This window comes from Pan troglodytes, chromosome 6 (genome assembly GCF_028858775.2).
Source record: "Pan troglodytes isolate AG18354 chromosome 6, NHGRI_mPanTro3-v2.0_pri, whole genome shotgun sequence".
NCBI classification, from domain to species: domain Eukaryota; kingdom Metazoa; phylum Chordata; class Mammalia; order Primates; family Hominidae; genus Pan; species Pan troglodytes.
In genome coordinates, this window is record NC_072404.2 from 7,478,517 (window position 1) to 7,506,149 (window position 27,633).

The 27,633-nt window shown below is 63.1% G+C and overlaps 3 protein-coding genes and 1 pseudogene across 5 annotated transcripts; 2 read left to right on the plus strand and 2 right to left on the minus strand.

Annotated features, from left to right (window-relative positions):
- Positions 1–315: 315 nt before the first annotated feature.
- On the plus strand, positions 316–12,631 carry MAFK (MAF bZIP transcription factor K). Of its 2 annotated transcripts, none has more exons than XM_016956998.4 (3): positions 316–512; positions 8,758–8,837; positions 9,541–12,631. In XM_016956998.4, the coding sequence occupies exons 2-3, from the start codon at positions 8,802–8,804 to the stop codon at positions 9,973–9,975; spliced, it is 471 nt and encodes a 156-aa protein (XP_016812487.3). In that variant the 5' UTR covers positions 316–512; positions 8,758–8,801; the 3' UTR covers positions 9,976–12,631. The 2 variants fall into 2 exon arrangements, with proteins under 2 accessions (XP_016812487.3, XP_016812488.3); XM_016956999.4 differs by lacking the exon at positions 316–512 and adding an exon at positions 7,713–8,066 and having other exon boundaries at positions 9,541–10,003.
- Positions 3,694–4,350, minus strand: LOC107975671 (uncharacterized). The gene has a single exon (XM_016956997.4). It carries the CDS (start codon positions 4,348–4,350, stop codon positions 3,694–3,696), a length of 657 nt encoding a protein of 218 aa, XP_016812486.2.
- On the plus strand, positions 10,476–12,631 carry LOC107975670 (uncharacterized; annotated as a pseudogene).
- Positions 12,632–15,835: 3,204 nt separating this feature from the next.
- TMEM184A (transmembrane protein 184A) lies at positions 15,836–26,327 on the minus strand. Of its 2 annotated transcripts, XM_016956994.4 has the most exons (9): positions 25,528–26,327; positions 24,680–24,898; positions 20,468–20,633; positions 19,954–20,044; positions 19,772–19,847; positions 19,504–19,595; positions 18,205–18,374; positions 17,349–17,543; positions 15,836–16,788 (listed from the first exon to the last, which is right to left on the minus strand). In XM_016956994.4, exons 2-9 carry the CDS (start codon positions 24,896–24,898, stop codon positions 16,559–16,561), a joined length of 1,239 nt encoding a protein of 412 aa, XP_016812483.1. In that variant the 5' UTR covers positions 25,528–26,327; the 3' UTR covers positions 15,836–16,558. The 2 variants fall into 2 exon arrangements, with proteins under 2 accessions (XP_016812483.1, XP_054543296.1); XM_054687321.2 differs by lacking the exon at positions 19,504–19,595.
- Between the last annotated feature and the right edge of the window lie 1,306 nt (positions 26,328–27,633).

Consider the following 27,633-nt stretch of genomic DNA (forward strand, 5'->3'; position numbering starts at 1 on the left):
GGCCTCCCAAAATGCTGGGATTACAGGCATGAGCCACCGTTCCCAGCTGGCCTTAATGTTTTCTATGTTTGTAGAGACGGAGAATGGGGGAAGGGAGGTTTCGCTATGTTGCCCAGGCTGGTCTTGAACTCCCGGCCTCCAGAGATCTTCCCGCAGGGCCTCCCAAAGCGCGGGGATTGCAGGTGCGCGCGGGGCCAGCGGCCCCTCGGGCGGGAGAGGAGGGCGTGGCCGGGGGCGTGGCCGCGGGGCGTGGAGGGGGCGTGGCCCCGGGGGGCAGGGCGGTGTGACGCTCGCGCCGCGGATCCCGGAAGCGGTGTCAGATGCTGGGGAGCCGGGCGGGCGGGTGCGGTGGCGGCGGGCGGCGGGGGGGGACTTGTTGTTCTTCGCGAAGTCGGAGCCCGAGCGCCAGGCGGCGGCGGCGGCAGAGGGGAGCGCGACAGTGAGCGCCGGCGCGAGGACAGCGCGTGCCCGCGAGGAGCCGCCGCGCGCCCGCGCCCTCCGCGCGACGCCAGGTGAGGGGCGGTGGGGCAGCGGGGCCCGGGCCGCGGCGGGGACGGGGACCGGGGCGCGGGGCCGGGGCTACCTGGCCGCTGAGTCACGGCCGCCTGGGGGCGCGGGCCGAGGGTGGCGGGGTTGGGTGCGCGGGGCCCGAGACCCTCATGCGGCCCGCGGCGCGGCCCGGGCACCTGCCCAGGTGGGCCCCGCCCCGCAGGCCCGGGGGCTTCCCCGGGACGCGAGGCTCTCTCCCCTGCACGTGCCGCCCGGGCCATGCTTGCCGCGCCGGGGGCCCCAGGGCGCGGACCCCAGACCTGGGAGGACGAGGATCCACGCGGGTCGGCGGCGCGCATCGGGCCCGCGCCTTCACGCCTGCGGGGGGCGGGGCGGGCGCCACGTGCGGGCGGTGCGGGGAGGGCGCGGGCGCGTGGATTCCCCGCGGCTTCCGCCCCAGCGTGGCTTCCGCGTGCGGCCCCGGACTGCCCCCCGCGCTTCCTCCCGGTGACGGGCGGCGCTCTGGTTCAGTGGCTGGGCCCACGCGTGCCCGGGAACGGGGCGGGGGTAACCGGGTCTCCCCACAGGCGGGATCCTGGGACTAGTGTCGCTCTCAGCCGCCCACCTGCCAGGGTTGCTGGAAGGAAGGCCGTGGGGAGGCGGGAGGGGGGCAGGTGACAGTGGCCCCAAGGCGCGTCCCTTTGCTCACGTGTGGGGCCGGGGCTCCGGCCTCTTCCCGCTCCCACTGCGTGAGTTCTTCTGTGCCTCTGTCAAGTTCAGGAAACTGTGTATGTGCCCGTGACTGTGTGTGTCTGCGTCTGCACAGCCTCTAGATCCTGGGGGGTGGGACCAGGCGCCACCGAGAAACCCAGAAAGCCAGGACCCCGCCTGGCCTTGGCCCTTGACCTGGGTCCGCCTGGGACACAGCAGTGGCCCTGCACTGCATTCTCACGCTCACACGGTGTGTGTCCGTGTTCGCGGGGCTTCCCGTGTCCCTCTCCCGGTGTCCTGCGTCCCTGAGCATGCTGTTTCTTGCTTCTTAAGTAGCTCTTGTAGCTGAGGCAGAAATTAGATCCACTCACCATTCATTCACCAGGTGACCCACAGGCAGCCAGCCAATCTCTGGCCAGGTGCCTGGCCTTGGGAAGATCCTGAGACTCAAAACGCCCCCACCGCCCCCCACCGTGGGCTAGGGGATATCCGTGTGGTTCAGCTCTGGCAGCGCCCTTCCCACCCCTCTGATTCTCCAGGGTGGGCTGCCAGGTCTCTTTACTGGCACTGAGGTTTCACCGTCACGGTGTGTTGTTGTAAGGGGATCTCCAACACAGAGTGGGGTGTCCTGTGCAGCTTCTCCAAACCCAATGTCTTCAGGGACATGGAGCGTTAAAAGAGCCGTGGGCGGGGTCTGGAGAACATAGGTGGGCTGTGCAGGTGTCTGGGACACACCTACACCCTATTTGGGCGTCCAGTGCCATTTATGAGAACATCTCCCTTTCTTAGGTAACCCAGTAGGAATGTCTGAGTTTGACCTTGGGAGAGGGAGTCTGCTTTTAAAACTAGACCTCTCATTATTCCAAAATAAGACATTTATTAAAGCAGAAAAACCAGGCTTCTCCTGCGTTTTATCCTTGAACCGAGCCAGGGCTTTGAGGGGCTGGTTGCCCGCAGCGTCGACTCCCCAGGTGCTGGTAAACCCGGGAGCCAGCGTTTACCGAGGGTCAGGGTTGTCGGGGCGCCAGCCTTTGTGTGCACCCGGGAGGCTGCTGTTAAGGGAGACTGTCTTCCGGGCCACTTCACTGTCTACAAGGCGTGTGCTTTCACCCACGGGGCTCAGCGATGGCTGCGTTTGTTTACAGTCTCTGGCAAAGCTGTTTGCCACCCAGACTGAGAAGAAGTTGTGCCTGTTCTTGTCCCAGCTGTTTCTGAGTCTAAAGGTTTCTGGAGTGGACTTTCTGGGTTTCGGGTCCAGTCCACACGGGAAATGGAAATCTGGCCAGCTGAGACAAGGCTCCGTGTGGCCGCCTTTCAACAGTAAACAGTGACTCACCGCTCCGTCCCCACCCTCCCTGCTCTCCGCGAATGGAAGATGCCTTTCCCCGCTATTTATTTTTGCTTTTTATAAGTCACAGACTCGTCATGTTTCCGCTTTCCTACAGTTTCAGGAAACTGGGAGTGTCGTCTTAAAATCATAGAGTTTTAGAGCAGGTACAAGTGAACCTGAGTGGCCACATGCCCCACCCCCCGACCAGCTGCTGTAGATGAGGAAGCCCAGGCCATGAGGTCTGCTGGCCTGTCCCACGGGCCGGTGGGGTCTGGTGTAGAGCCTTCCTGCTTCTCCGCACTGTGCGTCGGGTGTCCTGGGGAAGGTATTGGGGTGGAGACTGCCCTCTCCCTGCCCTCCCATGCGGGGCCGGCTCATCTCGTACAGCGGGGGCTAGTGTGGGGTGTAGGGAAGACCTTCTCCCTGCTTGCAAGGAGCTCACCATGCCTTGGGGAGGCCCCCTGTCCCCAGAAGGATCTAGAACCAGGCCTTGGTAGAGGGTGCTTGCCTATGCGAGGAGGAGAGCAGTGGGGAGTGTTTCTGGAAGAAGCAGGGCAGGGAACCACGTGCTCTCTGCAGATGGTGATCAGAAACCTAAAACGGCATTGGGGTGGGGGAGTCGGGGTTTGGGAGGAACCCCCAAGACTTTTGACCGCCTGTGGGGCTGTGTGGGGGGCACCAGGATCAGGGTGAGGGCATCCCATTTGGCAAAGCTGTGGTCCAGACAGGAGACGCTGGAGGCCGGAGCCTGGGCAGGTGCTGTGGGTTCAGGCGGGTGATGCTTGAGGGCGGGGATCAAGCCCGGTTGGCGCGTGGACGAGGAAAAGAGAGAGGGGCAGGGGCAACTCTGGTGAATGATGCGGTTGGGGGCTGGGGGGCATCTGGGCCCCCCGGAATGCCCCTGATTGGACTTGGAGGCTGGGAGCGGATTGAAGCCCCAGGGCGGCCGGGGGAGAACAGGATGCTGATGGGGAGCTGGAGGCCGAGGACAGGAGGATGGTGTGGTGGGAGCCAGGGTGGGGACTGGAGGGGGTGTGGTGTGTTCTGCAGTCTGCTCTCTGCTGCTGCAGCTGCCTGAGTCACCTCTGGATGTAGCGGAATGACACAGCTTCCTCAGACTGCAAATGCAAGGTGACCAGACGTCCTCCAAGCCGGGCCGACAGTCATGGCTTGCTGGAGGGCAGCCAGCCAGGGCCAGGCTGCTGGCTGGTATGGGCCGGGCTGGGGGGTGCCAAGTGGGGTGCCTCCCGCATGCTTAGTGGGGCTGTGTCCGGGACAGCCGGACAGTGGGGGCCCTCCCAGTGTAGGACCTCACCCTCAGTAGGAAGGGTGTCTGGCTGGTCTCTGGGACCAGCCGGACTGCAATTAGTCGGTTGACACCTGTTTGACAGGCACCCACTGGGTACCAGTGCCACAGTGGCCCCACCTACCCTTGCGGCCCAGTGTGGAGGGCACCCGGCTTGGGGTCTCTGGCAGAAAGGCTCCTGGGAGAGGCGGGTACACCTTGGGTGGCCTCTGGTTTTGTGGATTGCACCTGCCGTGGGAGTCACTGGTCGAGGGGCGGGAGGGCGCTTGCTGCTGTGCCGCTGGGTTTCTGAACCCGCGTCTCTCGCACAGAGCTCCCGTCCTCCATTCCTGGTCTTCCTCCTGCCCCTCCTCCCTCTCCCGCATCCCACATCCTCGGAGACCCACGGAGAATAGAAGTGGAAGGGCCACTCCGTCTTGGTCAGACTGGCTGGGCAGCTGAGGGGGTGGGGCATGGAGTCTGTGTCATCATTCACCCCTTGGACAAGAACAAGTGACCCATCCAGAGCCCCCATGCTGGCCTCGGAGAGCGAGCGGCAGCCCCGATGCGTCCTCTCATCTGGGAAGAATCAGAGCCCCAAAGCTGAAATCCCCATTTCTCTATGGGCATCCACAGCCGGGACCGTTCAGAGGGGTCATCCAGCCGTCAGCTGCTGAACTCACTTTTGCACTCTCTCTTTTTTTTTTCCTAAAAGACAAGGTCTTGCCCTGTCACTCAGGCTGCTGGAGTGCAGTGGTGTGATCACAGCTCACTGCAATCTCGACTTCACGGCTCAAGCAATCCTCCCACCTCAGCCTCCCGAGTAGCCGGGACCATAGGCACATATGTGCCATCACACCTGGCTATTTAAAATTCTTTTTTTTTTTTTCTTTTGTAGAGATGGGGCCTCGTTATGTTGCCCAGGCTGGCCTAAAACTACTGGGCTCAAGCATTCAGCCTCCGAAGGTGTTGATATTACAGGCAAGAGCCACTGTGCCCAGTCCCAACTTGGTGGAGAAAATGTTCCCTCCTGGACCCCAAAGCAGGTCCTTCTCAGCTTGTGCCAGCACAGCAAGAGATGCCAAGGCTGCCAGCCCCCCACTGAGCAGGGTCAGGCCCATGGGTGACCAGTGAGTATTTGCTGGGACTTAAAAAGTTAAAAATGGCTGGGCAAGGTGGCTCATACCTGTAATCCCAGCACTTTGGGAGACTGAGGCAGGAAGATCACTTGAGTCCAGGAGCTCAAGACCAGCCTAGGCAACATGGTGAGACCCTGTCTCTACAAAAAAGTTTAAAATTCTCTGGGTGTGGGGGTGCCCACCTGTAGTCCCAGCTGCTCGGGAGGCTGAGGCAGGAGGATCGCTTGAGCTCAGGAGGTCTGCAGTGAGCCGTGATTTCACCACTGCACTCCAGCCTGGGTGACAGAGTGACACCTTGTCTCTAAAATGAAAATTAAAAGGGAAAACATGATCCTCCAGAAGCTGAGGTGGCTGCCTGGGGATCACCTGCTCCTGAAAGCACAGTTCTGGACGGCTGACCCTGGGCTGCCTGCCCTGCCGGGGGGAGCCCCGGGCTCTGATCCTCACCCTCTGCAAGGTGCCTTCCTGGGCGGAGCCGCCCTGCCCTGCGCTTTATGGAGCCCAGGCCCTCGGTCTGGATCCTGGAAGGGGGCGCCCGGCGTCCCGGCTCCGTCACTTATCCCCAGCTGCAGCCGCAGGAATTGTCTCTGTCTGAGACTGCTGGCAGTTCCTTTTCCTTGAGAGGAAATGATGCCCCCGCTGAGCCTTGTTTAGTTCTGCGTCACGTCGAGGTGTCTGGCCTTGGGTTGAAAACCCTGCCTCTTCCATCAGAAAACCAGTTACCTGAGAGCTGTTCCAAGTTATAGGTGGTGCCGGAGAACTTTGCTGCCCGGCGCTGCTCCCGGGACGTGGGGCGTGAGCGCTGCACCCTTACTTACGTCGGCTGTTGGGGCCCCACAGCGGAAACTCAGACCCGCCCACCCAGGCCCCCGCTGTGGCGCTGAACACTGCACTTCTCTGGTGACCACCGAAACTCAGAGGAGCTCGGGGTGTCGGGTGCTTGTGCGTGGCGATGCTGGTGTTTTGTTAGCTGCTGGGCGTAAGACAGAATGCGAGGACGTCGTTCCTTGGGGGCTGCTGGAGGGGAGCTTGGCTGCAGTGCTGACCAGGTGCTAATGCAGTAGCCCCTGCCTTGGGCCCGGGATAGTGCACGGGTGTCTCTGCGACCCCAGGCACGCTCTCCCCCTGGATGACACCCTAAGGCTGCGTCTCTGGCCCTGGGGTGGGAGCGCTTTCTACGTGTGCTCTGGCGGCCCCGGAGGCCATGTGAGGTCGGACAGTTCACAAAACCCCATTTAGGGCAGTCGTCATTTTTAGATCAGTTGCTTTACAAACTTTTTTTGTGCATACAAAACTCTTCTCTGAATGTCCTTCCAAAAGCAAGCTGTCATCTTTCTTGCCTCTGATGTTTAAAGCGACATTAGGTTAAGGCTACTTGGATTTATTCTGTGCATGGTGGGGAGAGGGAGGCGCCAGCACCATCCCATCCCGTGCTGGGTTTCTGAGAGAAGCTTTGCTGCTTGGCTGGGCCGTCCCTGCTGCGTCGTCTCTCGGGGGGCGCGTGGCTGGTCCAGGCTTCCGCGGCAGAGCAGAGTCGTGACCTGCCCAAGGAAGTGGGGGGCAGGCTTGCGAGCACAGCGTGGGGGCCGCCTGGGAGCCCTGCGTCCGCCAGGTCTCATTCTTCGGAGGGCCCCAGTGCAGGTGTGCCTCGAAGTACTGGGGTTGGAGCGGGGCACAGGGGTGCTCCAGCAGCCCTGGCAACCTTGACCTCCTGGAAGTAGTCAGCCGCCCCTCCTGGGGCGCCCCCGGCTACCGTGTGCCTCCGCAGCGTCACAGGGCATCGCGGAGGCATCTTTTTAGTGGAAAGATCCCCACGCTGAACTCTGCCCCTGGCATCCGGCCGAGCCCCACACGTCACCGTGGGTCTGGCCAGACGGTCCTGTCCCCCGGACCTTCCTTTTCCGCCCGGCTGTGCTGCCACGGCGGGCAGTGGGCCCGGGGGCCCAGGAGCGGGTCCTTGCTGGGTGGGAGGCCCGGGTGTGTGGGAATGCGCGCGGCTCTGTAAACATCTGGTGACTCACCGCATAGCTATGTCGTGGCCGGCCTGTGCACTGACGTGCTCGCAGTGGAGCTGGAAGCGGTGCCCGCGGCCCCTCCCTCTGACATGGAAAAGTTTCTCATGGTGCTCCCAGCCGCCGGCATTTGCAGGTCCCCACGGTGGCGGAGGCAGCTGGGCCCCGGCCTCTCCACTGTCACCCTCACCTCAGGGCGTGGTGCGAAGGAGCCTGGAGCCCACCTGGCCGTCCCCGGGACCGGCTGGTGCCATCCTGTGCCATCTACGTCAGCGCCCTGAGATCAGCTGGCCTTGGCAGGGGCAGCGGACTCGGCAGCCTGGCGCAGGACCCTGTCTCACCTGTGCGGCCCTCTTGTTGTGGGGGTTTGTGGGTTGTGGGGGTGGGGCCCCCATCGGAGGCAGGGCTGGAGGGTGGAGGGATTTGGGCCCGAGGGCTCCCTGGCCCAGGGTGTGGGGAGGGTCCTGGGCTGGCAGGGAGGACGGGATGCGGTCACCCGCCCCCATGATGCCCATGTCCAGTGGAGGTGCTGACCAAGGACACCCCCCACCGCCGTGTGCTGCTCTGATGTTCCTGCGGGAACCCGTGTCTGGTATTTGGGGTATGGGAGTGGGTGCTGTGAACCCCTGTCCCGCGAGCTGCCCGGCGCCTTCTGCCTGCCCGTCCCGGCCACCGGGTGCAAATGGGTTTGTTGACTGCCTGCCGGCCTCGTGATGTCTGTGCAACCTGACCTGAAGTCAGGATCGCGTTTGGGCTTCTTGGTTTCCATGACGACCGTGGGGGCTGGCTCGGTCCCAAGGTCGCCATGGCAACTATCGGAGGGCTCATGCCGGGGATGCTTTGGCTGGGTTTTTCATGAATGATTAGAATGTGTGACACAATGCAGACGTGAGGACGGCGGGGGCGGCGGCGGGGACGACTCCCGCCAGACGGTCGAATGCTCGGCAGGGCGGCGGCTCCCCCACCTCCCTGGTCTCTGGCTGCAGCCCCCGGACCTACCGCCCCTCAGGAACCCCACACCCCCTTGGGCCGCAGGGTCCTCGCTCGGGGGCAGCTTAGGTGGAGGTGGTGATGTCACAGCCGCAGCGGCCAGGGCCGTGGTAGGTGTCCCGTGGCCTGTGGGGAGGGCGGGGCGGGAGGGCGGCTGGGGCTCCACCCAGGCCCACCGTGGGGGATGGCGATGTCAGGGGCTCCCCAGAGGTCCCCTCTCGGGGATCCAGGCTGGGTCTGGAGCACCGGAGCCTTTGCCAGCGTAGGGTCGCTGTCCAGCGGGGCCCCACACTCCTCGGGGCCAGTACAGCTGTCTTGAGGGAGGGAGGTTTTGCCACCAGTCACTTTGGTCCTCGGTATGGGGCACCTTGTGCTGTGCAGGTGCAGACGTCTTCTCTGACCTCAGGGAGAGTCAGAACAGGAAGCAGCCACTGCCAGCGCCTGCTGGTCACCCCACAGTGCCGGCGGCTGCAGCCCAGGTCTGCAGGGCAGCAGGGGGCCGCACCTGGCTGCCAGGCCCTGGGGTGGGGTCCCAGCCGCTCTGTGGAGTGTGCTAGAGTGTGAGGTGCAGCTAGACCTTTCCCTGAACCCTCAGGCAGGGACAGAGGCCGGGCCAGGATGCCTCACCCCCTGGGAAGCCCCCCAGGACAGGTTTGGCCCGGATGGTGCCCCATCTTGTTTTCATGGTGCTGTGACCGTCCACCCCGGGCTGAGAAGCATCCCTGCATGGGAGGTGGCCACCCCGTCCAGCGCTGCTGGCCCTGACCTGTGCTGGCTTCTCTGCTTGTCCATGTTTTCCAGCTACGAGTTCCAGGGAGCTCTGTCCTGGTGACCGTGCCCAGGTTATGACGACTAATCCCAAACCGAATAAGGCATTAAAGGTAAGGCTGGTTCCAGGCAGGCCCCGTCTCAAGCACAGGCATGGGAAAGGCCCCCGGCCCGACAGCCCCTGCTATCCCAGGGCCGTCCTGAGCCTGTGATGGAGGCCTCCCTGTTGCCAGGAGGAGGGGGGCTGCTGTGGCCGAGGGATGTTCACAGGAGAGGTGGAGTCAGGATCGGGTACTGTGGTTCCAGGAGGTGACTCCCAGGCTGAGGGCGTGGCAGGGTCTGCTGCCTGCCCGCCTGGGCTGTGTGTCCGCCGGGCGCTACTGCATGAGCTCATCCCCTGGCTCCAGGCATGGGCAGCGTGGCCTCTGGTGAACGCGATGCTCCAGCTCCCAAGGCCCGAGCCCACCTGTGCCTGGCGCTTGCCGCCTCCACAATGGCGTGTGCCTGTGGGCCGGCTCAGTCCCAGCAGCAGGACCCATGCGCTCTGGGTCCTCGTGGGCTCTGAGGCTGTCGGTAACCAGGAGTGACCGATGTCACCACTGGCTTTTCCCGTTCAGAAAGGGTCCTGTGGGGCCACAGCTGTCACGTGGGCTGCCTGCGTGCACAGTGTCCTGCGGTCCCTGGTGCGGATGGCGAAGGCCAGCCCTGAGAGCGCAGGCGTACAGGGGCACCGCTGGGTTCCTGGCCACCCCCGTGTCGGTCCCAGGCAGACACCCCACGTTCTCCCGCCGCTGACCCCGCGCTGTGGCCCCCCAGGTCAAGAAGGAGGCGGGCGAGAACGCCCCGGTGCTCAGCGATGATGAGCTGGTGTCCATGTCGGTGCGGGAGCTGAACCAGCACCTGCGGGGTCTCACCAAGGAGGAGGTGACCCGCCTGAAGCAGCGTCGGCGCACACTCAAGAACCGCGGCTACGCGGCCAGCTGCCGCATCAAGCGGGTGACGCAGAAGGAGGAGCTGGAGCGGCAGCGCGTGGAGCTGCAGCAGGAGGTGGAGAAGCTGGCGCGTGAGAACAGCAGCATGCGGCTGGAGCTGGACGCCCTGCGCTCCAAGTACGAGGCGCTGCAGACCTTCGCGCGCACCGTGGCCCGGGGACCTGTGGCGCCCTCCAAAGTGGCCACCACCAGCGTCATCACCATCGTCAAGTCCGCCGAGCTCTCCTCCACCTCCGTGCCCTTCTCGGCCGCATCCTAGTGCCGGCTGGGGGCGGGGGGTGGCGGGCGGCGGGCGGGCGGGTGGGGGCGCACCCCTCGTACCTGTCACTGGGATGCAGACTCTCGACATCCGAGTCCAAGCGCAGGCCCCTCGGGCACAGGCAGCTCACACCAGGAAGAGACTATTGCAGGGTGAAGAGTGGGCTCCCGTGGGCCCAGAGCTGCACGCCGGTCCACAGACACACTCACGCCCGCCACCTGCTCCCCGCAGGATGTGTCTGTGTGTGGGAATTGGTATCTTGCGCCCGTGGGAGTCGGGACATATAATGGAAAGGCCCTCGGGAAGTTCCGCGTCCCCTGTGGGGGCTGCCGGAAGACACGGCCCCAGGAGTCAGGCCCCTGTGGTCAGGTCTAGCGTGGGGCTTGTTTTCCACTCCTGCTGTAAGCAGCCTTCGACACCTGTCCTGCCACGGCCTCCCAGCCGGTGCGGGAGCCCCTCACGGCCCTGACCGACTCCGCAGTCCCCGGGGAGGAGCACGGATGGTGTGTCAGCAGCTCCGTCCTTCCAGTTGTCCCGTTGCAGTGCCCGTGACCCGCGTCTGCCTTAGCAGGGGCCTGCGTGAGTGGGCACGGTGTGGGAGGTCGCCTGCGTGGGGTGGTGTCTGTGTGTGTGCACGCACGCCTGCCATCACAGCAGCAGGGCTGAGGGGGTGCAGCTTGCTGGTGTTCACTGGGGGAGGGCCTGTGGGCACACATGGCAGAGAGAGTGGCTCACACGTCGTGAGGTCTCCCCTGTGCTCTGGTGACCCGAGGAGGTCGTGCAGCACAGCGCAGAAGCCCCTGCCCATGGGATCCGGCCCCCCAGACACCGACCCCACAGGCCGTCCCGGATCTCAGCGGACACAGGCAGGAGCGCCCCATCATTTGACAGTGAGCAGGACTCAGGCTGTGTGTCCTGGAGCTACTTCTCACCAACTGTGGTCAGTGCAGGGGGAACGAGGAGGTCTTTTGGGGGCCTGGCGAGGGGAAGGGCTGCTGCAGTCTAGGGAGAGGGGGTGCAGCCTGGGGGACGTTGGTGGACATGGATGTGGAGGTGGAAGGAAGAGGACGTTGCGTGGAGTGGTGGGAGGAGGCGGGAGCCGTGTGCGAGAGCAGGTGGGAAGGCTTGAGGGGCAGGACCAGGATGCGGCTGGCTTGTAGAAGAGCTCAGGAGTGAGCCTGGCACTCCAGAGGGCGCGGCGGGTGGGGAGGCAGCAGGCACCAGGCCAGGAGAGCTTCGTGGACGTGGCTCCCGCGCGCACACACCCAGGAGCACAGCCACGGGCTGCAGGTGTGGCCTCAGCACTCAGTCCTCACCCGGAGCCTTTGCCTGCTCCTCCTTCCAAGAGCACTGAGGCACCAGTGGGCTTGGCACTCCACCTTGGGCTTCCTTTTCCTGGAGAGCCGCCTTGAGGGTCCCTCCTGTGACTGGGGTCTCTGCAGCGGGAGCCGCGGGGGTTGCGGAGCCCCTGCCTGGGGGAGCTGGCGGAATGCGAGCCCTCGGCCGGGGGCCGCCACATAAGACCTGCAAGGTGGTGCCTGGGGCCCCGGCTCCCTCTCGGCTGCCCCTGCCCACCCAGTAACAGCCCCCACCGGCTACAGAGCCCAGGCCGGTGCCAGCCACACTGGGAGGGCAGAGGACAGACAGCCCCGGGGCTGCGACTTGGTTCTGTGTCTACTGTTAGAAGTTGAGTGGGAAGCTGCAGGCCCGCCAGGACCACTGGGTCCCCACAGAGCAAAGGCCTGCGTGTTCCCAAACAGCCGTTGCCCCCGTGGCCGTGGTAGGTAATCCATATTGGATGTCATAAGGACCAGGGGGATATTTAAAGAGAGAAACAGAAAATATATAGAGATATAAAATTATATTCACAGTTTATCTACAGATTTTTCGTAACAATCTTTCTTTTCCAGTTTGATACTGTAAATCTATCAGAGCAGAGCCGGGGGCACGGGCACAGGTGGGAGTTGGGAGCAGAGCGGAGGCCCGGGCTGCCCGCCATGCCCCTTCATCTCCCCCACGGACTGTACCAGGCAGCTGGGCCCCGCAGGACAGGCCGCAGCGGGTGGCCGGTTCTGTCCCGTCTTGGGGTTCTTGGTGTCCACGTCTTGTGGGCCGTGGGTTTCTACCTGCCCTTGGCCTGCAGTGCTTTGCTGGAGAAGGGACTCCCTGGTCCCCAGGGTGGACAGAGCCGCTGTCACTGCCCAGAGCTGGGCCGGAGAAACACGGTGTGTTCTGCTTTTCTTTTCAGATTGTTGAAATTTCATTGTCATGATTTAATATATGGATTTTTTTATTTAAGAAAAAGACGAGGGCCTCTTTGTCACTTGGGTTTGTTTTCTGTCTCCGTGCCTCTGGCTTCCCAAAGAGATCCAGGTCTTTGCGTTTCCAGGGCGTGGGGACCCCGGCCCCCTACGCCGCCACGCCGCCACACCGCCTCACCCTGGCCTCTGTGCTACTTGGCAGTTCCATTTCATTATTTATTTTTTGTGCTGCTTTTTATCATGATATAAATTATTGAAAACAGATCACATGTGGGCCCGTGTCTGGCCGCCGCCGCCCTGCCCCGTCCCTGCGGCCACCACCTAATTTATTGCCGTGCGTCCTGCTGCTGTGACTGCTTTTGTACCTTTGCAATAAAGAATTTTCTGGTTTCAGACCCTTTCGTTGCGTAGCTGGTGCTTTCGGCTGGGGCTTTCTTGGGCCAAGAACCACACCCCCCCCAATCCCAGGGGACCCCGCCTGTCCCTCACCGGGGTCAGGATCCGGGCACTACGTGTGTTAAGTGGCTTTCCCGGACTGCTGGCCCATGACCGTGAGGCTGGGACAGCCACGGGGGAGGTGCTGGTCAGGTGGCCACGTCCTGGGCTCAGTCTCCGAGGGTCAGGCCGCAGTCCTGAGTGTCCCCATCTGCCCCACCCGGAGCCCCCTGTCCATGCAGCCTCTCCCTTCCAGTGGAAGGAGCAGAGAGCAGCACGGCTGTCATGTCCCCCTTCCCTGGGAGACATCTCGCCCAGCTTTGCTGGACTCTCAGAGGAGCCTGCAGGAAGCTGTGAGCAAGACAGGGTCTGTCTGGGAGCAGAGAGCAAAGCGCCCCTACACAGTGGCCGGAAGCCCGTGTACTCCTCCGAAAAGCCACAGGCCTGCCCACATGCCGTCCCCACCCCGCCCGGCCTTCCCCGTTTTTGGGGCTGAGCTGACCAAGGTGTGAACGCTGTTCAGTGCTGGACCACGCAGGGTGAAATCCCAACTCGAGTTTTTTGAGACAGGATCTTGCTCTGTCACCCAAGCTGGAGTGCAGGGGCGTGATCACAGCTCACTGCAGCCTCGACCTCCCAGGCTCAAGCAATCCTCCCATCTCAGCCTCCTGAGTAGCTGGGACCGCCAGCACGCACCACCACGCCCAGCTAATTTTTGTGTGTTTTTTTTTGTAGAGATGGGGTTTTACCATGTTGCCCAGGCTGGTCTCAGACTCCTGGGCTCAAGCAATCCACTCGCCTTGGCCTCCCCAAGTGCTGGAATTACAGGTGTGAGCCACTGCACCCGATCATATTCCCAACTCTCAGCATCTGTGTGGCCTGGGGCCAGTTCCCTCCTTCCCAGCCTTGCTTCCTGTGAGTTGGGCGTGGAGATGAGTGTGCAACAGCTGGCACATGACGCAGTGAGTGTTGAATCTGTGCTGGGGCCACAGCAGCCCAAGCTTGTCACTAGCAATGGCAGGGATGGCACTTTTCCCAGCTAAGTCAGACCTCCCTGCAGCCCACCCTGCGGCTCTGGGCCCAGCCTGCTCCTCCTGGGGGAGCCGACGGGTGTGAGTTGGGGGCACAGAGCCCCAGCCCTGTATGGGGCTCCTGGAGGCTGCGGACAGACAGGGAAGCTGTGAAAGGAGACGCCGCCCCGCCCGGCCATGCAGCCTGCACCCGGGCCAGGCCAGGGCCCCCAGGGCTTCCACCCTTTCTTGTGGATGCTGGGGATTTTCAGCTGGACCATCTCCCAGACAAGGACACTGAGGCCAGGAGAGGCTAGAGAGCTTGGCAGGTGTGCTGGGCCCAGACACGCGGCTCCTGCCTGCCTCACGGCCTGCTTCTCTGTCGGGGCCTGTCACCGGGAAACCCCTTTTTCAGCAGCGATGACGACACTGGAACCACGCTGGTCTCCATCCCTCCCGCTCACATGCGCCCACGCTCCCCCTCGAGGCAGGCTGAGCCCCGGCCTGGACCGCCCCACGCTGCCTTCCGTCCATGCAGAGCGGGCTCGGCCCTCAGGGCTTTCCTTCAAGTCATGTTGGAAAGAAGCAGAAGCAGCCTCACCCGCGGGGCGGAGGCGTCTGAGGGTCAGGAGGCAGGGAGGAGAGAGGGCCTCTGTGGAGCCGGCTGCCTGGTGTCCAAGTCCCTGCTCTGTGACCTCAGGCAACTTGCTCCGTCTCTCTGGGCTCAGTCGCTGTCCCAGCTGGCTTGAGCGCTGAGCATGTCAGTTTCCTGGCACAGTCCTCGGCTGGTCCGAGGGGGCATTTGGCGGAAACTGACTTCTCCCCTGTCCTAAAGCGCAGGCCTGAGGTGTTGCTGACATAGGGGCTCAGCCCCCAACACCTCAGCCTCTGCCGCCCGGAGCCCAGGCGGTATCTGGGTCTCCAGAAGGGGAGCCCTCGGCCACACACCCTCCAAACGCAGATTTGAGCAACTTGACCCCTATCGGGGTGGCCTTCCCCACAGCAAGGGCAGAGCAGGCCTAGAGCCCGGCCAGTGCCCCCAGCCTCCAGAAACTGCCCCTCGGCAGCAGGTCCCTGGGGAGCACCACGCCCCCACCTGCTGACAGAGTGAGACACGGGGGCCGCCTGGTGGGTCTATCCCTGTGGGGATCCAATAAGACAGGTGGGCGTCTTTGCAGCCGTGCAGGGAGGAGCTCGGCCTATCTTATCAGGCAGCCGGGCTGGGCCCTGCAGACCCACTGGCCTTGGATCCCCATGTCCTCAGCCCAGGAAGCAAGAGGCTAGGAGCTGGCCCTCTCTAGCCCGGACTCCACTGGTCTGTGCCCGCCCTGCTGAGTCCCTCGGAGACCCCAGGTCCCACTGTTCCCGGTGGCCGTGGCCATGGGTGGGGGCAGCACGGGTGGGAGCCGTGGTCCCGGGGTGGTGCCCACTGGAGCTTCCTGTCTGCTCTCCACGCCCAGTGCCTGAGCCCCCCAGGCCCTGCCCACTTCTGCTGCCCCTGCCCCAGCCCCCACCCAACCTGTTCTGTGGGCCCCAGACACACAGAACCGACTGCCACCTGCAGGCCGGGTCACCGTACTGTCCCCTGACGGGCCCTGGGCCTGGGGAGCGCCCTGCAGTGGCTCCCCTCACCCTGGGCCAGCCGTGTGTCCTCCCAGAAGCCCCCTTAGTCCCTGGGCGGCTACTGTTCTCGCGGCCGCGATTTCCGAGGCCACTTGCGTGCCTCCAGCTTCCTGCGGGCAGGGCGTGCGTCCGAGGCTCGGCTCCTCAAACCCAGGGCCCCACCTGGCACGTGGAGGAAGAAGAGAAGGGCAGGAGGCAGGTGCCCAGGTGGGAGCCCCCTCTGTGCCCCCTGGGAGTGTCCCCCCCGCCCAGGTACTCAGGGCCCTGCCCTCGTGGCCTTGTCCGCTCGCCGCGGGTGGGGCTGGCACAAGGCCCGTTTTGGAGGAAGTGGAGGCTCCCAGGAGAAAGGCAGCGGCTGTGATTGCACAGCCCAGGCTCTGCCCTGCACTGCCCTGGACCACGAGGCTGCCCACCCCAGACAGGTGGGACCCCTTTCCCGCCTGCAGACTCTGAGCAGCAGCCTCCTGTGACCCCCACCGCGTCCTGCTCCTCAGGCTCATGCCCTGCGGGAACAGAAGCCAAGACCCGGTAGAAAATCCAAGGTGTTTAAATATAAATAAGAGCGATTCCCACAGCCCCACGGTGCTGGCCAGCCTCACAGCTGCCCGGTGGTTCCGCAACCCATCCCAGGCACACGCTCCCCTGGGTGGGCGCCTGGCCAGGGCTCCCCTGTGGCTGGCATGTGGAGACACGTGGGCCCTTCTCCACGTGCCCACGAGGGCCGTAGCAGGCTCCGAGGAGGCCCAGCCCCGGCCAGCCTGTGTGGACCCCGCCGGCCTGCGGCGCCCGGAGCTGCTGACTATGTCAGAGCCCGGCTGCCCAGCACCCCGGCGCCCCTCCCTCCAGCTGCCCAGCCTGGGATCCGTCCGCTGTCTGTCTCCTGAACCAGGGAGTCTGACCCACTCACAGCTCCCGTGGGGCCTGTGCAGCCAAGGCCCCGCAGCCACACTCACTCTCCACCCCACAGTGGCCCCTGGGGCTGATGGCCGGGTGATCCCAGGGGGTCCCCAGCCTCTTCCGATTGGCTCAGGTGCCCTCTCCTGTGGTGGCGGGCCCATCTGGGTGCCTGCCAGGGCCATCAGGTGCCCTGACCCCCTGGCTGGAGGGAGGATGGGAAGTGGGCTCCGAGGGCCTCACAGGTGGGCTCTCAGGAGAAGCCCCACCTTTGGCAGGAGTTGGTGGGTGGGGGGACCCTGTTCTTCCCCAGAGGCCTGGGCAGCCTGGGTCCCTACAGCACTGGCAGCCCAGGCCCCCCTACAGGTCCTCCGAGGGGATCAGCATCCGCTTCTCCAGGCTCCGGCTCTTCCTGCTCCCGCCGGAGCCGCCGCCGTGGTGGGTGCCGGGCCTGGGCGCCTCGTGCGTGGCCTGCTGCGTGTAGTGCTGGTAGGCGGGGGAGAAGTTGTGGATGGCGTCCTGCACGATGTCCTGGGGGCTCACTGTCTCCCTGATGCCGCTGGAGATGCTCTGCATGGGTGCCGGGGGGGCTGGGGGAGGGCAGTGTATGAGCCCCACCATCCCCCCTGCACTCCAGCCCCCCGGACAAGCCCCCTCCCAGGATGCCCAGGGCTGTAGCTCCTGCATGTCCAGGTCTGGCCTCGGCCAGCAGAGGGTGGCCCCAGACCCCTGGACCCCAGCCCAGCTTGCTCCACCCAGCACCGGGCCTGTCCCTGGCCAGACCCCTGACAAGGACCACGTCCCCTAGAGCTTCCGAGGGGCTCCAAGCAGCGGAGTACGCCTTTGGCTGGCCTCGGGTGGGCACCCTGGTCTCTCCACAGTGACTGATGAGAAGCCAGCAGGCCACAGGCTGCCTCCGCCCTAATGGGGGGTGTGCCTGGCAGGGGACACCCATCCCCCATCACCATCGGGGTCCAGGACCGCCTGGACCCCACACAGCCCAGGTGCCTGTCTGGAGCCGGATGCCCTTTGCCCGTCTCCCTGCCCAGCGAGCTGGCATTCCTGGGCCTCGAGAATGGCACGGACACAGACTCGGTGCCTGGGGCAGGGCTGTGCGCTCCGGGTGCCCCGGCTGGAAGGCAGGGTGTACCTGGTGAATTCTCCTTCTCTGCGTACACCTGGCAGGGGAAGGCATAACGCAAGGCCACGGAGGCGAACAGCATCTCCACGCAGATGATGAAGTTCTGGTAGCCGGCGGCCAGCGTGCCAGCCCCCAGCTTGTTCCCGCCGCTGATCTCCACCTCCGGGATGACCCCGCACCGCTCCAGGACGGCCAGCAGCAGCCCTGCGGACGCCACGGCCGCTCAGCCCCAGCCCCAGACGGGGTCTGCAGGGGAGGAAGAGGCCCCGGACCCCGCAGCGTCTCCTCTGACGGGTGCTGTGACCCCGTCCATGTGGTCTCGTCCCACCCCAGGAGACTGAGGTTCAGGGGGGCAGGGCGCCTCCAAAGTCAGGGGTCCTGAACCCCTCAGCGGCTCCTCTGATGGGCGCTGTGACCCTGTCCATGTGGTCTTGTCCCACGGGGAGACTGAGGTTCAGGGGGGCAGGGCGCCTCCAAAGTCGGGGGTCTCGGCACAGCGGGTGCTCAGGAGCTCTCCCGGGCCCGCCCTGCCGCTCCAGCCCCAGATCCTGGGCCCGTGCCCTGTCTGGTGGCCATCCTCCTCTGCCAAGGTGGGCTGTCAGTGCCCTGGCCTGGCCCAGGGCCCAGTGGGGGCCAGGATTCAGGAAACACCGGTGTGGCCTCTGTGCGACCTCTCTCCACCTGCTGGCGGGACCTCCCCACTCCCTCATGCCCGCAGGTTCTACCCTGGCTTCCAGCTGACCTGTGCTGCAGCTGGAGAAACTGAAGCACGTGGGGGCTGGGGAAAGGGGCGTGAGGTGACCCCAGGCTCACTGGACTGCAGCCCCCACCTCGGTAGCACCCCTGCCCCACCTGCCCCACACACCTTGCCAGAACGACAGGAAGATGACGGCTTTGATGGTGAGGAACTTGAGGACGGGCTGGAAGGGCCGCAGGAGCTCCCTGGTGGTGAAGTAGAAGAGGAACAGGGCGTAGAGGGCGAGGCTGACGGAGGCGTTGTAGATGAGGGTCACATAGAGGTAGCCGCTGCGGACACTGGGACAGACGGGGGCTGTGGTCAGGGCGGTCCCACGACCCCACCACTGTCCCCACCCTAGAGCCGCCGCCGCCGCACCCTCGGCCTGGCCCCCACCCTGAGCTTGGGAGCATGGGCCCTGCAGGGATCCTGCCCCGATCTGATCCTCACTCCAGGGCCTGCAGGAGAGCGTGGGGAGCTGGGGGTGGCTGGGGGGCCTATGCAGGGGTAGGGCAGGGACGTGGCCGTTCTCCCTACCGGCCCTGCTCCTCCTCGTCCCAGGATCCTGTCCACTGCTCAGGCAGCATCCAGGCTGCCTCTGTCAGAACGCCACCTCCCAACCCCGTCCACCTGGCCACTGCCTGAAGATCCTCTGTGTGGTGGACACACAGGTGTCGTTCCCGTGTGAGTGTGTGCACATAGGTGTGTGTGCATGTATGTCGTGAGCACACGGGTGGGGTGCACTGTGTGTGTGCACATATTGTGTGCATGTGAGTGTACATACGTGTGTGGTGGTGTGTGCACGGTTTGCGCATGTGCTGTGTGCATGTGTGAACATGTGATGCACGTGTGTGATGTGTGCGCACAGGTGACAGCACATGTGTCCGTGTGTGAGCATCTGTGTGGTGTTGGTGAGCATGTGTGTGGACCTTCGCAGGGGTCCTCCTTGTGCTGGGCGGCCGCCTGTCTGTTCAGCCAACAGGTCGGGGTGGACCTTGGTCCCCTTGGCCCAGGTGCCCTTAATACCAAGAGTGCTCAAGGCTGGGCAGGGGCTGGGGCCATCACTGCCTGGCCAGAAGCCCTGGGGTCCTCGGCACAGATGTTGGCACAGACGCTAGACTCACCCCGGCCGTGTCCTATGAGGGGAGGTCCAGGCCCCCGGCCTTGGCAGGCACCGAGGTCCTTGTGGAGAAGTGGGTACCTGTCTTGGGCGGGGCCCCTAGCCCAGCTGGACGCCAAGCCTGCCTTGTTGGGCCCCACCGCTGGGCCCGAGGGGACCCAGTGCCCACCTCATGCCAGGGGCCCCCGCATCTCCCACCTTACTTGAGCCCAGCTGGACGCCAAGTCCGCCTCGTTGGGCCCCAGTCCCGGGCCCCAGGGGACCCAGTGCCCACCTCATGCCAGGTGTCCCCGCAGCTCCCGCCTTACTTGAAGTCCCCGTCGTGGTATTTGCCAAATGCCTGGAGGATGATGGTGGTGACGGCCATGACGGGCTTCACCAGGCAGAACTGCAGAGTGGCCTGGGGGTGATGGCACCCGGTGGGCCTGGGGCCAGGTCCCCCAGGGGCCCAGGAACGGGGATTGGGGCAGCCAGCAATGAGCAGTCCCCTGACACTGGGTGGGGTGGCACTGGGCCAGCTAGGGCCCCTGACGGGCTTGGGTGGGAGGAGGGCGGGCAGGGCTGGGGGCCCCTCACCTGCTTACAGAAGCGCAGGAACCCGATGGAGTAGGTCATGCCCCGGAGGCAGCAGGTGCCGTACAAGCAGCTGGACCTGCGGGGGACGTCCCTGAGCCGGTGCGGGAGAATGCAGCCCCAGCGCCGCCAGGCTCCCGGTCCCAGGTGTGTGGGGTGTGGGGGCTCTGGGGTGATGGGCTTACTTGATGGGCTTTCCACGAATCTCAGCCATGATGGCGCCCTCGCCTCCCAGGTACTGGAAACACAGGCTCAGGAAGCTGTAAATGACAAAGGCTGCAGGGAGCACAGAGGGGGACCGGCCGTGAGCCCTGAGCTGCACCGGCACCCCATGGCGCCCATCTCACCAGGACAGGAGGAGGCTCGGGAGGGGCTGAGCCTGGCAGGCCACACAGCAAGAGGCTCCTGATGGACCCCATCCCCAGCGGGGCAGCCTGAGAGGGTCAGGGTGCTCCATCAGGGCCCCGCTTTCACCCCAGGCCAGGGCAGGTCCACCGAGCCCCTCTCACGGAGGCTGTGGGGTCGGTTGTGTGTTCCAGGCCTGCCAGCGCCGCTAACCCTGACTATCCTGGCAGCCCCTCTGACAGGGGCCGGGAGAGTGGGGTGCCCTGGGGGCTGGCCACGGAAGAGTGTGCGTGCACGCAGGCCCCGGGGAGTCTCTCCCTCCGCTCCCCCGACCTGACGCAGCCCGGCGCCCACCTTCGTAGCAGTCCCGCACGGAGTCGAAGTAGACGTAGTACTGGTGGTCTCCCAGGAGGAGGAGGCTGAGCCAGGAGTCGAAGGCGTAGATGGGCACGATGAGGAGCAGGCGGATGATGTAACGTTGCTCCTGTGGCACGGTGTAGGAGCGCAGGTGCAGATAGATCTGGGCGCAGGAGGGGTCGCGTGAGAGCCGGGCCCGCCCGGTACCCCTGGACCAGCCCAGGTGAGCCGGGAAGGAGGTGGGGGTGGGCGCAGGAGGGTTCGGGTGAGAGCCGGGTCCACCCGGTACCCCTGCACCAGCCCAGGTGAGCCGGGAAGGAGGTGGGGGTGGGCGCAGGAGGGTTCGGGTGAGAGCCGGGTCCGCCTGGTACCCCTGCACAAGCCCAGGTGAGCGGGGAAGGAGGTGGGGGTGGGTGCAGGCCACCAGGCACCTTCTATGTTTGCATTTTCTAGTTTTCTACAATGGGCATCCTTATTACAATTAGAGAAAATAAATTGTCTATTGTAATTAGATACATACTTTTATACGTATTTACTATAGAAGTACATATAAGTATGAATGTATATGTTAAATACATATTTCTGGTTACAACTAAAAATAATACACATTTGAAGAATTGACTTTTTATGGCCGGGTGCAGTGGCTCACACCTATAATCCCAGCACTTTGGGAGGCCGAGGTGGGTGGATCATTTGAGGTCAGGAGTTCAAGACCAGCCTGGCCAACATGGTGAAACACAGTCTCTACTAAATACACAAAAATTAGCCAGGCGTGGTGGCACGCGCCTGTAATCCCAGCTACTAGAGAGGCTGAGGCAGGAGAATCGCTTGAGCCTGGGAGGTGGAGGTTGCGGTGAACCAAGATTGCGCCACTGCACTCCAGCCTGGGCGACAGAGCAAGACCCTTTCTCAAAAAAAAAAAAAAAAATTTTTTTGAGAAACATGGTCTCGCTCTCTTGCCCAGGTTTTTTTTGAGACAGGGTCTCGCTCTGTCGCCCAGACTGGAGTGCAGTGGTACAATCATGGCTCACTGCAGCCTTGAACTCCCGGGCTCGAGTGATCTGCCTACCTCAGCCTGCTGAGTATTGGGACTACAGGTGTGCACCACCTTGCCTGGCTAATTTTTGTATTTTTTGTACAGACAGGGTCTCACTGTGTTGCCCAGGCTGGTCTCAAAGTCCTAGGCTCAAGGGATCCTCCTGCCTCCGTCTCCCAAAGTGCTGGGACTATAGTCGTGAGCCACTGCACCTGGCCTAAAATTTATTTTTTAAATTGGCAAATCAAAATTGTATGCATTTACAGTGTGCAGCGCGATGTCTGATATGTGTGTTCGTGGGGAATGGCTGAGTCAAACCCATTAACGTCTCCATTATCTCCCATACTTAGCATTTCTTTGCGGGGAGGACATGTAAAATGTACTCTCTTGGCAATTTTCAAGCATAGAATACATTGTTATTTATAACAGTCACCATGTTGTACAATAGGTTTTTTTTTTCTGAATAAGTTCCTTGGGCATGAGTGAGGGTCCTGTTTGTTCTTAGCCTGGGAATGGGAACGCTCACTCATTCCTTCATTCAGCAGGCATTTCTAGAGCCCAGCTAAGTGTCCAACCCGGGGGACGGAGAGGGGACACGTCCCGGTCCTGGGCTGGGCAGACTCTCAGAAGGCACATTGGCTTTTGCTGTGGGGGCATCCAAAGGATGTGCACCCTTTGATTCCTAAGAATCTGTCCCTCCCTAGGGGCCGGGCACGGTGGCCCATGCCTGTAATCTTAGCACTTTGGGAGGCCAAGGTGGGCGGATTACCTGAGCTCAGGAGTTCGAGACCAGCCTGGTCAACAGGGCGAACTCCATCTCTACTAAAAAATACAAAAATTAGCCAGGCGTGGTGGCGGGCGCCTGCAGTCCCAGCTACTCGGGAGGCTGAGGTGGGAGGATGGCTTAAATCCGGGAAGCGGAGGCTGCAGTGAGCACTGATTGTGCCACTGGACTGCAGCCTGGGTCACAGAGTGAGATCTTGCCTAAAAAAAAAGAAAGCCTGGGAAAAAATATGGGTGATTATAGTGTTTGCCTTTAAACCTTTCTAGATTTTCCATGTTTTTATTTTTTTTAATTTTTAATTATTATTTTTTTTATTGAGACGGAGTCTTGCTCTGTTGCCCAGGCTGGGGTGCAGTGGTGCAATCTCAACTCACTGCAACCTCCGCCTTCCGGGTTCAAGTGATTCTCCTGCCTCAGCCTCCTGAGTAGCTGGGATTATAGGCGCGCACTACCATGCCCGGCTAATTTTTGTATTTTTAGTAGAGACAGAGTTTCCCCATGTTGGCCAGGCTGGTCTCAAACTCTTGACCTCAGGTGATCCACCCGCCTTGGCCTCCCACAATGCTGGGATTACAGGTGTGAGACACCACGCCCGACCGATTTTCCATGTTTTCTGTGAGGATACAACTCAACTACAGGGTCTTTGAGACAGGGTCAGCCAAGCCTGGGAGCTGGGTGCACGGGGGCTCCTGGGGAAGGCCTTCTGGAGGAGGTGCATGCGTGGCGGTGGGCGAGCAGAGGCTACGTGCACCTGGCCGCTTGGGGTGCAGCTCAGGGAGTTGGGGGAGGTTGGAGGCAGGAACAGACTGTTATCAGTCACACGCTCCCCGCTGGTCCCTGGGAGGGACGGCATGACCAGCCATCAGGAGACCTGTCCCGGGGCTGGCGCTGCCTGGCTGGGTGACCTTGACAAGCCACTGTCCTCTCCGGCCTCGGTCCTCCCATGTATAAAGTGAGGGGGATCCAGCCACTCTGTGTCCTGCCTGGGACTCCTCACTCAAGGGTGACTCTGGCGGTGGGCTCAGGGGTGGGACAGGGCCTGAACTCCAGCCCAAGGGGTCTCCATGAGCCCTGTCTTGACTGCGAGGCCCCGTGAAGCTGAAGCCACACTACAGCCGCGCACACACAGCCGGTTCCCAGGATTACAGCGGAAAGACGGCCTCCTCCAGGAAGCCCTCTCTGATGACCTTACAGGAAGGGCCTGCCTCGGCACTGCCTCCGCGGCTCTGCACACTCCAGGCCACACTCATACACGTCTACCGTGGGTTCTGGTTATCTGTTCACAGCTCACTGCAACCTTGAACTGGGCTCAAGCGATCCTCCCATCTCAGCCTCCCAAGTAGCTGGGACTAACAGTGCAGGCCCCCGTGCCCGGCTAATAAGCAGTTAATAAACTGTCACTGAGATGCTCCCTCGGAAACTTGTGGCCACCGGTGTCCCTGCCTGCCAGTCTCCTGATGGCCCCCTGCCCCGGCTCACCTACAGATCCATTCCCTACACCAGTGCCCCGTGCACCCGGGAAGCAGCTCTGCTCTCAGCCCAGCCCTCCACAGCCTTCCTGGGCTCCCAGCACCCCCTGAAAGCCACCTCACCGCACTGGGGTCAAGGGCTCTGGACAAACCCCTGCAGCCGTGTGGCCCTCGCGGGCCTGCACATGCACTCCCACCCCACCCCTGCGCACACCGCCCTGGCCTCTCTGTGTATATGAGGCTCTCAGGAGGGTCCTGTCCCTGACTCCCTGCCCTCTCTGCCCAGCCCCTGCCCTCGGGCACCACTTCCTCCTTGCCCCTGCCTGGCCCTTCCTTGCCACAGCGCCTGGCCGCTTCTCTACCTGGGGACTGCTCCGGGTCGGGGGCTGTGTGTGGCTTCGGGCTTGGGGAAGTTGCTTCTCGCCCATCTCCTGCACAGGAGTCCCAGTCCCTCTAGCAAGCTGTGACCTTTGCTCCCCAGCTCCCTACAGAGCAAAGTCCAACCCCCTGCCAACTTCCCACCAGCCTTCTCCAGGGTGTCAGGCCTCTGGAAGGAGAAGGCCCCTTCCCCTTTCCAGCTATGTGAGCCTGGGAAAGACCTCTGGTCTCTCTGAGACTCAGTCTTCTTATCTGTGAAATGGGACCACACTGTGGACCTCAGTGAGCCGAGTGACGAGCCTGTGAAATAGCCAGGGGTGCCCGGTGGGCGCTCTGCCCTCAGTCTGGCAGAGATCTCCCCATTTTCAGGCCCAGCTCCCACATGCCACGTCCTGGGGAAGCTCATCCACTCCCCCGTGCCCTGGCCGATCCCACTTCTGACAGCGTCTATAGCAGCAGCACCCAGGGGGACCGGGCTGAGCCACGGCCACATCCTGTGGAGACCAAGGTCCTGAAGGAGGCTCGGGGGCGGAAGGGCTTACCTGGTGGCAGGTGAGCACCAGGGCAGTCCACACGAAGATCCCCGAGACGCCTCGGGCCAGTGCGGAGGTGAGGAAGAGCCAGGGGGCCCCCTGGGAGCTGTTCCCCATGTGGTCCATCTGCGGCCCAGCTGGCACGGCCGGTGGGGGGCTGGGCTGCGGCCAGTTCGCTGACACCAGGGGGACGCCGGCTGTCTCCAGGATCCCTGAGACATTACTCATCTGCAGAGGGAGGGAGGACACACCCCGGGAGGAGTGAGGGCAAAGGTACTGGCTCCCGGCAGCAGGAAGCAGCCGGGGAGGGAGGAGACAGTGAGACGGGAGCTGAAGCTAAGCCACCCACCAGGCCGCACCCCCCACAGGGACACCAGCGCCAGGCCCGGCTCCCTCCCTGCTCCGAGCTCAGCCATCGAAGCTCACCCATCAGCCACCTGCGACCTGAGGGTCCCACTTCAATTCCCCCTTGTAAAACCAGCTTCCACCTCCGAGTCTCAGGCTTGCAGGGAGCCTGCTTCTTAGGGGACAAAGACCGTCTTCCAGTGGGGCAGAAGAGGGGGAACCCCTGCTGCCCTGCCTGCCCGGGAGGTCTGGGGAGCGGGCGCAGACCAGCACTGCCTGCCCCGGCAGGAGGGGGTGTGCAGCCACCCTCATGGGAGGAGCCGGCCCTCACTGGCTCTGGGACCTGCCCACCCACCTGGGAGCCCGGCTTTGCTGGGGTTCTTGGCAGCCCTGGGTGCCTGTTCCATCTCCCACTAACCTGCTGGGGCCCTGAGTCCACCCTCTCCCACACTCGCAGCCCAGTCCAGCCTCCTCCTCTCCCTCTGGTCTGCGGTCACAGGGCCCAGCTCTACCTTTGCTGGCAGGAAGCACCTGGCCCAGTCCAGGGAGGCCCGGCCTCCAGGGAAGCCTAGCTGGTCATTCTCATGGCCACGTGGCCCCAACTGGAGGCCCCACTGTGGGTGCGGCAAGGCCAGGATCTGAAGGGCTGTGCCAGGCTGGGGCGGGGCGGCCAGTGCCTCACGTCCCCAGTGGCCCACCTGGGCCCCAGGCTGCAGGCCCGTCCCCTCCTGTCCCCTCCCACGGCTGACACCCTATCCTCCCGGCTGTTTGCTGGGTGGCAGCTGGCTCCCAGGAACCTGCTGGCCGCCTGGCGCCCTCACCTGCCTATGCCAGACGGCCAGGCAGCTGCCACCTGGTGGGGACAGGTGGGAGAGGTCTGCGGCAGGCCAAGGAGGGCTGGGCTGCAGGAGGAGGGGTGGAGAGCTAATGGTACAGGGTTTCTCTGGGGGGTGACAGGGGTCCTGAAATGAGGTAGAGGCGGCAGGCACACAGCACTGTGGATATACTTACTGCCACCGAATCGTTCACTTAAACCTGGGTAAATTGATGTTATGTGAATTTCATCTGAATTAAAAAAAAAATCCACGCCCCAAGAGATGAGTTGAAAACATTTGTTTTCTGGGCCGGGCGTGGTGGCTCACGCCTGTCATCCCCACACTTTGGGAGGCCAAGGTGAGTGGATCACTTGAGGTCAGGAGTTCGAGACCAGCCTGGCCAACATGGTGAAACCCCGTCTCTACGAAATACGCAAAAATTAGCCAGGTGTGGCAGCGTGCACCTGTAATTCCAGCTACTCAAGAGGCTGAGACAGGAGAATCGCTTGAACTCAGAAGGCGGAGGTTGCAGTAAGCTGAGATCACACCACTGCACTCCAGCCTGGGGACAGAGGGAGACTCTGTGTCCAAAAAAAAAAAAAAAGGAAATATTTCTGGTTTTTGTGGATCAAGGCAGGAGAGGGGGAGTGACAGCCCAGTCCCTGGACCCTTTGGGGTCTGGCAAGGGGTTGCGGGGCCCTGAGGGTCCCTGTCACCCCCATGCAGAGGCCCCTGTGGAGAAAAAACTCACTCACCCCGGCTCCTGGGAGAGGGATGTGGGCCCTCAGCCCACCTCTTGTCCTGTTCTGGTTACGCTTGGGCTCATGCCGCTGGGGCCACCATTACCAAGTCCCGCTCCGTGCCCGCAACGGATCCACACACTCCTTGTCCTTCATATCTCCTACCCTCCCACAGCCCTGAGCAACAGGGCTCAAGGGGTTGAGGCTGGAATGACTGGAGCCACTGTTCCCCTTTTATTTTTAATTAATTTATTTTTTGAGACGGAGCCTCGCTCTGTCGCCAGGCTGGAGTACAATGGCGCGATCTCGGCCCACTGCAACCTCCGCCTCCTGGGTTCAAGTGATTCTCCTGCCTCAGCCTCCCGAGTAGCTGGGATTACGGGCGCCCACCACCACACCCAGCTAATTTTTGTATTTTTAGTAAAGACGGGGTTTCACCACGTTGGCCAGGCTTGGCTTGAACTCCTGACCTCAGGTGATCTGCCCGCCTCAGCCTCCCAAAGTGCTGGGATTACAGGTTTGAGCCACCACGTCCGGCCTGTTCCCCTTTTAGAGATGGGAACGAGAGGCACATCAACGTGTCCAGCATCCTTGAGGGGTCCGTGAGGGGCCCGGGCTGAGGCCCATCCTTCCCTGGGACACCCTGCCTGCTTTTCCCAACTCCTCCACTGACACTGTCCCTCCAGGGAGGCTCCCAGATGGAAAACAAGCTCAGGAAGTCGTGCCCAGCTCTCAGGCCCGCCTTGCCTAACCTCCCCATCAGCGCCCACCCGGGCCCGGGCCCAGAGCCACAGCATGCACACCCTGGCTGGGCCCTCCTGGAGCCTGCCTGTTCCCCAGGCAGGGACCTTCTGGACCAACCGACCCTGCTCCCGGGTGACTCTGTCCTGCAGCCTCAGGCGTCACCTCTGGAGAGACCATCCCCGCTGTCCCATCACCCTCCTCACTGTGTGTGTGACTCCCTGTCCACCTGTCTGTGTTTGCTGCTGGTCCTCCCTCTGCAGGAGCTGCCAGAGCCTAGAGCTATGCCCTGTCCATGCTCGGGGCACGGGGGTTGCGGGGT